An 11,203-nucleotide genomic window follows, 5' to 3' on the forward strand; every position below is an offset into this window, starting at 1 on the left:
CTAGGCCTTCTGAGCATCATGACCCCAGTTCTTCAAGCTCCTGCCGGTGAGGTCAGCACTGCTTCACAACGGCGGGAGGCGCATGCATACTTGTAGCTTTTGCTGTCGGTATCTTGCTTTGCCTTCTCTTCTTGCGCGAGATGGCGCTTGCAGTACGCAACAACCCGTCTCATATGGTCGATGTCCTCTTCATCATACTCTTCCGGATCCTTCTTGGGGTTCTTCTCGAGGATTTTGATAATCTTCCGCCCACTGTGTCCTGATTAGCAGAAAGCATTTAAGAATGCAGGCAGGATCCAATACCTTTCGTGTCCAATTGTTTCTCCGGAACTTGAAGGGACATTAGCCAAGAGAATGCAGAGGAAATGAAGAATGCCTACCCATCGTCCTTGCCCCAACCGGAGCCGGCCGACTCCTCTTTACCCAACCAGTCCGTCAACTCTTTGGGTGACATGTTGACGAGTTCATTGAACTCCCTGTCCGGTGTCAGTGTGACTTTGCAGCATACATGAGGGCCCATACTTAATGACAGTTTCGGTATCCTTGACCATTTTGCGGGATGTTGAACTGAAGTGTGCTTTGCAAGTGGCGCCAACGTAAGAAGAGTGGTGATCCAGGCTCAGAGGATGTTTGGGGGCAAGCAGAGTAGACGTCCTTTTCAGACGCAGGTACGTAGACAATGGACGAAAATGTATGACGCGCATCACGTGCGGGATGGAGAAACGGAACATCGTGTTTGCAAGACAAGCCACGGCGGTTGGCGCGTGCGCGGACTTCCAAATGTTTCAAGGCAATAAGAGAAGCCGGCCAATCAGCGGGAGAGGCGGAGAACAGTGTCTAGGACAAAGAAGATGTTTGTGGTTGATTGATGGTAGATCTGGACGAAACGAGAAATGAGGCTGTCCAAAAGCGTGGCACTAAACGTTAGTTGAGCCGTTGGCACGACCGCTATTGTTATTTACCCTCCGCTCTAGAATCTGGACGCGTCGCGTTGTTGCACGCGCAGCTGGGTGCTACTTCAGAAGTGGCGCGTCCCCAGAGCCAGGTAGCCTTCCGGCAGGTGGAGGGATTATCCTCGACAGCCGCCCCATGGTCGTGCAGACAGCCGTTTGACTAAGACACCACGCAGAAATCGACGGCCATGCGTCTCCCGGCACGCCTTTCGCAGCTGCGGCAGCGAGCTGAGGTCGCTACAGATGGCCTGAAGACGGCGGCCGCGGGTGATAGGGCGCGGCAAGCCATTGGCGCCTCACGCACGTCTGCGGCTGGTGGCTTCGTGATTTGATACGCCGCCGCGTCCCCGAAAAAAGCAATTAGCGGGACCACAGGCCCTGACGCACTTGTTAGACCAGAAGAATGCCAGCGGGTGCAAAGGCTGCAGATTCCGCAGGGTAGGGCCCCTGGAGCCAGCACGAAGAAGGAATCGAAAGCGATTCACCGCGCTGGAGTCGTTGCAGGCTCGCGTGGCCCAGCGTAGCGAGATTCCGCGCGCACTTTGCGCCCAAGGGCGACAATGGGCCGTCATGCGGGCGCGGGAGCCAATCAGGGTGACGGGCGGGTGGCTTGCTCGCGGCGTCCCTGCGTGCGGCGGTGCCAAAAGGAAGCTCTTCGGAGATGGGCTACGAGTCGTAAGGCTGGGCCAGGTGGCCGTCGCGAGCGGCGCCCTCGCGGCATGGCAGCGGCGGCGGGCGGGGTATCAGTGTTTCAGCCGGGCCAGCGCGGCAGGCCTGGTGTGCTGGCCTGGCGAACTTGCATCTGGGCGAGAGGTGTGGCGATGTTGGAGGCAGGCTGCGCTGCGCTGGCACGGTTGACAGGCCGCGGCGCGTGGGCGCGAGACAAGGGAAGCAGCTTAGCTTGATCGCCATGCGTTCAACTCCCCTGAGAAATTAAAGCACGGCAAAGCCCCATCCTCCAGCGCCCCAAAACACGCCTTGCGCCCCTCGGTCAGCGCCTGTCCAGGTCTCTGTTAGCAGTTTTGCGCGCCGCACGAAACGTATCCGACGCGCTGCCCTCAGCGAGCTCCGTACCACCACCGTGCTCATCGCCCGAGGACGCGACCCCTGGTCACTCTCCACCACGCGCATCCAGATACTGCGCAGGGTCCGCTCGCGGTCAATTGCTCCACGCCGCCCCAAGTCGCTCGTTCGCCCACCTATGCATGCGCGCTGCGCTCGCTCCATCCCAATCCCGTCTCCACCACTCCTATAACCTTCCGCCGCCGCCGCCGCCCGCTCGACTCCCGCACCCCCCTGCGCGCGGCTGATCCACCGCTGCTCCCCCCTTCGCCCGCGCCATAGCGCAGTCGATGCGATCCGGCTCGTCGCCTTACCACAGCAAATCCGCGAAAATGCCGTTCTTCGCCAAGGTCTTCAAGCCGCGCGACGGCGGGAAGAAGGGCAAGCTGGACGATGCCCACGCCCAGCCGCTCCCGCCGCCCAAGCCGCGCTGGGAGGAGTCGTGGACCCGCAAGGAGGTCTCGCCCGACGAGGTCGAGGAGCTCATCCACGTCTGCACCCAGGAACTGAAGTCGCGAGGTACGTAGATCCGCTTCCGTGGTTGCTTCAGTGATTGACAAGTGCCAGCGCTCGACACGCCGTTCCTGCTCCTTCCCTTCCGGCCGGGCTCCGATGCCACCTCCGCGCGGAGCTTTATTCGGAGCTTCTTCAGGGATGCCTACGAGGGCGGAGACCAATATCGCGGGGGAGCTCTGCGGGCAGAGCTGCGCTTGACGGAGCCAATGGTGAGGACATACATGGCGGGCATTGCGTGTGCGTGGGCTGACTGGGATTCAGGTTCTCTGTAGCATCATGAAGTGGTGCTGGAGCAGGCTCCCTGGTGGCGTCGTCACCTGGGACGCGTACGAGCTATTCCGCTCGGGAGAGCAGGGTAAGCGGCCCCGGGTCGAAAAGGCCGCGCAAAAAAGCTGACCGTCTCAGACTCTGGCATGGCTAAGCATGCATTCGATACATTCATCCCAATTAGCGTTGATTCAGAAGCACGCAAGCAGATCATCACCGACTTCTTCGACCTGTTGGCGGCCATCTCTGCGCGTGGCAAAAACAACGGTCTTGGAGGAAGGAAACTGTCAAGAATGGCCGGCTGGTGGGCCTTTGAGCACCCGGATCACGGAAAGGGTTTTGACGACGGATACAAGACGTGGAAGAGGTAAATTGGTCTGCTCCGAGTCGGGAAACGTTGCTGACAGCTTTAGCGCCGCCGATGCCACGAGCCATCTCTTCTTCGCCTACCTGCGCTCGCTAGCTCCGGAGGACAGGAACCTTAGTGGCATCAACACCCTCCCGCGCTCACTCCAGGCCTTGGTCAATCAGACCGAATACCCTCCCGAGCCGCCGACTTTAATGCAGACCACTACTACGAAAGTGGTGATGATCGTCGATTCCGTGTCGCCAACTCCGTTTGCCCTCTTGCGCAGAGCAAAGAACTTCGAATACCGTGACGACGACAGACTTCTTCAAAAATTCTCTCAATACGAAGACCCCGTCCAGGCTTTGACGGACGAGTGTCGCCGTGTCCTGATTGCAATTTCATCGGCCAATCAGTCAAGTACTGCCGCTACCGAAGGTTCTACCGATCCCTCCTGGTCGAGGTTTGAAGATTTGGGTTTCGGTTTCTTGGATACTTCGCTATCGTCTCCTACCAGCACTAGCAGTGGTCCTACGTCCTCGAGCCCCGCCATCGGACTCCGGACCACGCCACGCGTTCGCTCCAACACCGGAGGACGGCCAACCACTCCCTCGTGGGCCGACTTTTTGTCAACTGGCTTCGCGGAGGGACAGTCGCAGACCTCTTCCCCTCCCATGTTGCTCCCCCCGGACAAGATTCTTCCTCCGATTGGCGAAGTCGCACGTGTCCAGAGTTCGCAGTCTCATTTGAGAACGTCTGAGGATGACCTGGAACCTGGAGAACTCGCGAGCATCCAGACTTTCGACCTTGACGACACATTCTGGTGGGTTTGGATGACAAGTTTGGCAATCGAAGAGCCCAATGAGCGGAAGGCGGTCTTTGGTCGCTGTGCACTGCTTGAGACGAACATCTCAAGTGGAAGGTGGCTTGTGCTGGAGGAACAGGTGAAGGGCGCTTCGGAGCCCGCTGAGGGCGCCTACATCGTGGAGAAGAAGAGCAAATTCAGCTTCACCAGGCGTGGTCGCCTTGGCCGCCGGAAATCGACCGGCAAGAAGCTGCCGGTAAAGGAACCTTACGACCGGACCCAAACGGATACCCCCACGAGCAAGTCCAGCATTGGACCAGACCAGCACGCTCGCATTCAAGCTGCCGCAGCGCGTTTGGCTTCGCAGCAGAAGGAGCAAGAGTCGCAAGAGGCCGCTCAGCGTCGCGGCAGAAGCGAAGAGTCGGCGGCGAAGACTAACAGCGTAATGACTTTGCAGCCTATGGTCGTGAGCGAGGCCGGTCCAGCGATGAAGTGGGCGCGTGCCTTCGACAAGGAGACGATTCGCGCTCAATACCTCGGCGACCCCGGTGCTGGCAGAGGTCTTTCGCGTGAGAATCTTGCTCTGTCCCCCAGTCCGACCTTTTCGAATGGTGGTCCCACTTCTCCTGGCGCACCGTCGACGAAGAGCGAGCTCCCGCCTCTGCCTAAAGAGCCCGGAACCCCGAAGAGTGTCCAGCGCAAAGCTCTGGCTCCATCCCCTCTTCCTCCCACTCCCAAGGACGAGAAGACCTCCAACGAAGCCGCGGCTGCGGCTGCTCAGGTGCCCCTCCCTCCGCCTAAGCTGGACACCAAGATGGACAAGCCTCCCAACAACGTGCACCCCGCTCTTCGTGAGGATCAGAAGAAGAAGACTGTCTCACCTTCTGGTGTTGCTGAGAGGCGCAGAATGTTTGAAGAGAAGCAAGCTTCTGCCATTGTTGGCCCTGAGATCAAGAAGGAAGAGCACAAGAAGCTCAAGAAGTCTGCGCAGACGGGCGGCGGCGGCGGTGGTGGCTTCAAGAAGCTGTTTGGCAAGAAGAAGGCTGCCACCGAGCCAGTTCAGCCGCAAAGCTCTGAACCTGCTCCGGTTGCCAGCGGTGGCCTCCAGGTTCCCCAACAGCAAGGCAACGGTTTGGTTCGTACTCTTTCCGGAATGGGCCGCAAGAAGCCGATACCCGCTGCGCCTGCTCCGGAAGCTCCCGGCGAGAAGGCTGAGCCTGCCGCACCTATGCGTAACGAAGCTGTCATGTATACCGAGGACCGCCCGCCGCTCTCTCGTGTCCACACCGACGAGCGTGAGGAGGCTGAGGCGCAATTCTCCCGCTTCGATCAGGGTCCTCTGGATGACCAGCCCGCTTTCGTCCCCGAGGACACGGATGACGAGGCTCTCACTCCCCATGCCACTCACTTCCAGGATGCGCATGAAGAACCCGAGACTCCCGGCGGCGATGACGTTTCCCAGGCGGATGTCTCGTCCATCTCGTCGGCTTCCATCGACTTGGCGCAACAGGTGTCGCCCACCCAGGATCGCTGGGCACAGATCCGCAGGAACGCGGCTGACCGTGCCGCGCGCATGAGCGAGGACCAGACGTCGTACTCGCGCCCGCGCATCAGCGAGAGCCAGACGTCTCGCACGACCGTCGACGACGGCGACACCAGCGGTGAAGAGACGATCGAGTCTCGCGTTGCGCGCATCAAAGCCCGTGTCGCGGAGCTGACCGGCAACATGGATCAGTCTGGCAACATCGTCACTGGCGCCCGTCGCTAGAAACGATATCCGCCGCGACTTTCGATCCAGTATCTTCTCTGAGCGTTTTTGCAGACCTGACTTCGGCCCCATGTCCTTTACATTTCCAACGACGGCTATGGCCGTATTTTATCGCGATTCCCCGACCATGAATCACATAATACTGCCAGAACGAAGAATTTGCGTCTGCCCCCAGTTTCTGTTCGAGATACCAAATTGCGCCTGGTTACATTCCGTCAGTTTCATAGACTCGGCAACTCCCGACTCCCTCCCATCTCTTTTTCTCTCGCGTCTGCGTTCGAGTTAATCCCTTCTTTGTTGCGCATTTAGAATCGGCAAACCGCGGAATGATTCTCCTAATCGATTTTTTTTTCTTTTCGCGCGCGCACACCATGAGCGTACACGTCACAACACACACCCAGTAAATTTCCTTGGCTGCGTCTCTCTGCATTTTTTCTTCGGGTCGCCGGAAAACATACACAAAAGACACATGAGGTTGTGTGCGGTAAGAGGGACAAAGGAGGAGGATGAGGAGGAGGAGGGAGAGCTTTTCAGTTCTCACATAATATGGAGGTAGAAATACGGGGAAAAGACGTGGGGCGAATATCCGCGGTAATCGGTTGATGGCCGCTTTTCTTTTTACTCTCTCGTCTTTCTTCCTGCTTCATTTGATGCTGGCGGTCCTGATCTATATGCTTCACCTCAGTAACCGAAGCTCCCCCCAACTTGCGTTCTCGACCTGGCCATTTTCTCGCGGATACTGGTACCTCTTTTTTTTCTCTTCTTTCCTACTACCGAGTTTGATTCTCTTTCGTGTCGATTATACCCTTTCTGTGTTCGGTACTTGATTCTTCTTTTCTTCCCTTTTTTTTTCCTTGGTGGAAGTAGTAGTGATAGTAGGTTGCGCGGTAGTTGCAGTCAGTCGGTCTCTTTCCGTTTACCTTTCTTCTCGACGGTCCTTTTTTCTCACCTCTACTTTCTTCGAACAGAGGGGCAGAGAGTGGGGGAACAGGAGCAGGGAGAGAGCGAAGAGAGAAAGGGAAAAATGAAGGTGTGAATGTAAGATGGAATCTTCTCCTTCCATTCCTTTTGATGGATGATGCGTGTGTCTTGTGCCTTTTTTTTTTTTTTCTTGATGAAAACTTGTCCGAGATGTCGGTGACCACCAGTGCGGCTCTCACATGGATCAGACTTCGATCTCTTCTTCTATTGGCCGGGGCTGAAGTGGGACTGAGCGGCGTGGTGTTCGCTGGTAACAAGAAAGAGAAGGGCTTGTTGTCCTCGCCCTCGAATTCTTCTTCGGGTGATGTCTCGCCCACCAAGCTGTGTTGTACTTTGTTGTGTAAGCGTCTGTATTGCCCGGGTCCAACCGCAAGAAACAATTGTACGATGCGCGCGTTACTTTTTGCGAAAGGGAGGTGGGAAGGGGGGAGGAAACGAGCCATCGCACATGGGCAGTTGTTGGGGCGCTCGTCCGGGGGGAGGTTTGATAATGTAGACGGGAAATGATGATACACACGTTCAGTAGTAGGTCGAGTGGCTCTTCGAACTGTCTGCGAGATTGAGGGGATCTTTATGGCCACCAAGTCGCTGTATGTAGAAAACGTCTGTGTGCGGTGATCGAACCAGTGACTTACGTCGTGCATAGCCACGACATGTGCTTTTATGAAATGAATGCCCCATGATGTAACATGCCCCCTCGACGAATGACCCGGATACAGTTTAAAAGGACATTGAGGTGGCGTTCTCCATGTTCGCTTCACGCTCAAAGGCTTTTTGGATCAAATATGGTGGGGCCCACAAAGTACTGCCCTTCTTTTCGGGTGTTTTGTGAAGATACGGCCGAGACGACTTTTCGTCCGCATGCCCTCTGCTTTGTTCTACCCTACGCCTGGGACTTGGGTGATGTCCGATAATTGGTGCGAGAAGGTAGCATACGGTCATGATGGAAGACATCGAAAGGTGATGATGAGGCTGTGGGTGGCTTCCTGACGCTGACGATGGGCAGTGGTTGGCTCATGTCCCGCACCAAGGCATGCAAGGGAATTTGCGGAGACTTTCTTGACTTCTATGGGACAGACATGGGGGGGAAACAGTTGCACACTTGCGGTGTGGTGAGTGTTGACGAGTAGAGGTATTGGTTTCTTGTTCCACTCAAATACTGGGACGAGAGGTGCCTTTATATTTGCTTTGAGGAGAATATGGGTCAGATAGAGCGTCTGCTTGCGGAAATGCACATGACGCGCGTGATGCTGTCACCGGCTTAACCGCGTGCTTGTCGATCGGGCACATGGCGTTGCTTCACACGACACATCTGAAGAGCGTGATGTAAATTACGCGGATATTACTTTCACATGTGTTGACAAGACTTTGAGAAACGTTTAAAAGCTTCGCATCCTTTCTTTGAAGTGTGACAGCTAAACCTTTACTACAGGTATCAAACTGTGAACTTAAGGAAACGTAGATGACTTTCCTTTCACAAAATCTTTTCGAAGTACTCGCTGGGCTGTCTAGACTCCCAGCAGCATAAGAGACCGAGGAGCTTTTATTTTCTGGCATCAACTGGTCAGCGGAATAAAGGTAGAATGGTGCGGATCATGGTACCGTGATATTGGTGATGTCGGTTCGTGAGATGCACGGACATGAGCCTACAACTTTATGTGCATGTTTACCTTGACTGTTCATGAAGAGAGAGTATAGTGTACGCCTTAGCCTATGGAAGGATATGATTTTCCAAAACTCATACTGTTGGAGACTTGCACCAAGTGACTGCGACGTTGAGCAGCATCAAGGTTTTATGAGCATCAGCGTCAGTGACCATGCGCTTGCCCAATTGAATCCACAGGATATTAGGTTGCTATAGCAATCGGGCACACGCAAGAAGAAAGTCGTACCTTTGATCTGTGTTGACCGAAGCCGGAAGATGCGACTGTTCTTCATGTCCGAGTCCTATGTGTTCAAATTGCCTTGGTATTTATGGGCAATGCCCGATGTGCAAACAGTTAAGTGGCAGGTGTACGGCGGGTGAAGGTCCTGATGAAGTCGAAAGTGGACTCGTGCGTCATATCACTCGACGGAGATACGAAGATGGTGTAAAAGAAGCATTTTCCAGGCTAATATATCTTCATCAGGCAGAGCGAAAGCTGGGTCTCTTGAATGCGGGTTGGGGTGCAGACTCTATTGGAAGCACCTGCATCAACACATGCATACTTCGTTACTCTCTCCAGCCGGCGTCAAAAGGCAGTGCGGGTTCCATATGTTCCGGATCATCAGCCTGTAGTAAGTAGTATGTCTCTTCCATGATAATGATGATTTTCAGCATCATAATGTTTTCGACGACAGCATCAAGTCACTTCCCTCGATTGTTCCGAACGCCACCGCCCTCAAATGGGCGAGGCGAATCGAAGAAGGCACAACAAAACAAAAGCCAAAGTCGACATGTATGAACCCAATGTCCATAAAAACCCTGAATAGTCGATATCTTGGCCGGTTCTCCTGCTGTATGTACAAACAAGATCTGGCTCAGCGCGCTATTTAATTATGGGTGCCTGGGTGTCTGCCCGCCTGTCCCAAGGAGACAACAGTGGACACCACATCAGCAGGACACGCTCGGTCACGTACGGTCCACATGCACTTCGACCTGCTTGCCACTGCTGCCGGACGCGTGCTGCCGAATGCGTCCGGGTATCGTGCCGCAGGTGAGCGAGCTGAACAGTGCAGCTTCAAGTATATCAATTGGGAAACCTCTCCGTTTGAGACTCGGCCTGCAAGACCTACCATCTGCTTGGTAGTATCCGATCCCGGAATGGATACTGTCCCCAATATTCACTTGGGTCTCTTTGTGGTGCAAATCTCACGTCGACTGTAGGCGTTGAATGTCGTGGCAATATTCACAGATTGAGATTGAGCATAGTTGATGGGTATACGCATCATTGAGTAATGGTGTTGAGAAGCATCGGTGTGGCTGGTTTGAAGAAGTACACTTGTTGGCGAAGGGATGCACTCGAGATGCAGCAGACCCGACAAACAGTCGCAGTTTTTGTCTGGCGCGGTCGTACATAAACTTGTTAGGGATTCCTGTTGCTGAGGCTTGCGTTGACTAGAGCATTTTGCTTGAGGTCGAGGCAATTATTTAAATGACAATGGCAAGCGAGGCCCTCACGAGCGTAGAATGTCCTTTGTGATACGAAGCCCATCAGCCGAAGCCAGGTTGAAACGCGATGATGGACCTGCTTGCGACGACGACGGGCTCTCTGCATGAATCGATTGGCGGACAACGACCCAGGCTGCTACCGCATTCGGAGCATTTAGCCCACGTTCTCGGCGACGATCACATGTGCACGTCACAAAGGGATGAAACGGGCGATCGGCCAGCAGCCGGGCCAGTTTCGAACGGCCACCATTCATCTCGACGCGAAATCGTCCACGCATGAAACAACCAGGTTCCCAAAACAAATGCTGGCCCATCGCAATTCCGCCCGGCCAGAGGGCCATCAGGCGACGTCGCGTAAGATTACAAGCGTCCGGCTTGGCGGTGAGGGGCGGGCACTAATGACGCCATTGGAGGACAAGGGAACACAGGGGCCTGGGTGGGCTGCTGCTGCTGCCGCCGGGCGTTTGCGGTGACTGGGAACAGGGAGGTCCACGGGGTGCGACGGTGTTGCGGTCGAGGTAAGCTTGTCACCAGCCAAAAAAGCTTGGCCTAAGGGTATCCACAGCCTGCGTTTGTATGTATTTTCGACCGGGAAGACCATGTCGATCGCGGCTGCATCTCCGGTTGTCGGCACTTTGCCCGTTGGGGTCGGAGGCGTCGTCTCGAATCTTCATGGCCGAACGTCTTTCCCAATGGAGGCAGCAAAGGATGGATGCCTGTGCTCACCGACGGGGGCCCTGGTGCTCTCCGCCTCTTCGCTGTCGCCATACGCCAAAGCCGAGGCCGAGGGCGAGGGCGAGAAAGAGAGGCAGTTGCACTTACCTAACCGCGCCGACAAACAGGAAGGCACCCGATCTGCAGCACAAATCAAGCAGCAAATCGGCATCAGTCGATCTTAACCCCGGAGGCCACCGCCCGTGGCCCACTTCCCGCCGCAAGGCAGTTGAGCGCGTTTCGGCCGCGTGCAGCTCCTCTAAAACCATTCACTCGCCCTCTCGCTCGCCCTTCGAGTCCTCACCACCAACCCTGCCCCTGCCAACCCTCCCCCGCTCCCACTCCCGGTCCGGAGCCCGCTCCCTCCTTTGGTCCTCTTTGTTCCGGCCTCCCATAAACCCACCGCCTCACCCTCTTCCTTCCACCAGGAGACCACCAGGAACAGTCACCCGTGCGGAAGGCAATAGCCTCCACTCCTCGGACCTCGTGCTTTGGACTTTTTATCGCCGCGTCACCGTAGCGTCGCGCCACACCGACCCGCACGGCTTTGCCCGCCGCATAACTGCCGGACTGCTTTCTTAAATTGTCCACACTCCTCCCTCAACAGGGCCATCGCCACCTGGATAGGAGCAAAATCATC

At 55.8% G+C, this 11,203-nt stretch overlaps 2 protein-coding genes across 2 annotated transcripts; one reads left to right on the forward strand and one right to left on the reverse strand.

Annotated features, from left to right (window-relative positions):
• Positions 1–551, reverse strand: SLS55_009814 (uncharacterized protein; the record flags this gene model as incomplete). Its single annotated transcript, XM_066781208.1, has 4 exons — positions 1–40; positions 91–252; positions 381–476; positions 523–551. 4 exons carry the CDS (start codon positions 549–551, stop codon positions 1–3), a joined length of 327 nt encoding a protein of 108 aa, XP_066628210.1.
• A 1,796-nt stretch (positions 552–2,347) lies between these two features.
• On the forward strand, positions 2,348–5,717 carry SLS55_009815 (uncharacterized protein; the record flags this gene model as incomplete). The annotated part of the gene is made up of 5 exons (XM_066781209.1): positions 2,348–2,534; positions 2,583–2,740; positions 2,793–2,886; positions 2,937–3,165; positions 3,212–5,717. The coding sequence occupies 5 exons, from the start codon at positions 2,348–2,350 to the stop codon at positions 5,715–5,717; spliced, it is 3,174 nt and encodes a 1,057-aa protein (XP_066628211.1).
• Positions 5,718–11,203: the final 5,486 nt, after the last annotated feature.

This window comes from Diplodia seriata (assembly GCF_021436955.1).
Source record: "Diplodia seriata strain FDS-637 chromosome Unknown scaffold_11, whole genome shotgun sequence".
Taxonomy (NCBI): domain Eukaryota; kingdom Fungi; phylum Ascomycota; class Dothideomycetes; order Botryosphaeriales; family Botryosphaeriaceae; genus Diplodia; species Diplodia seriata.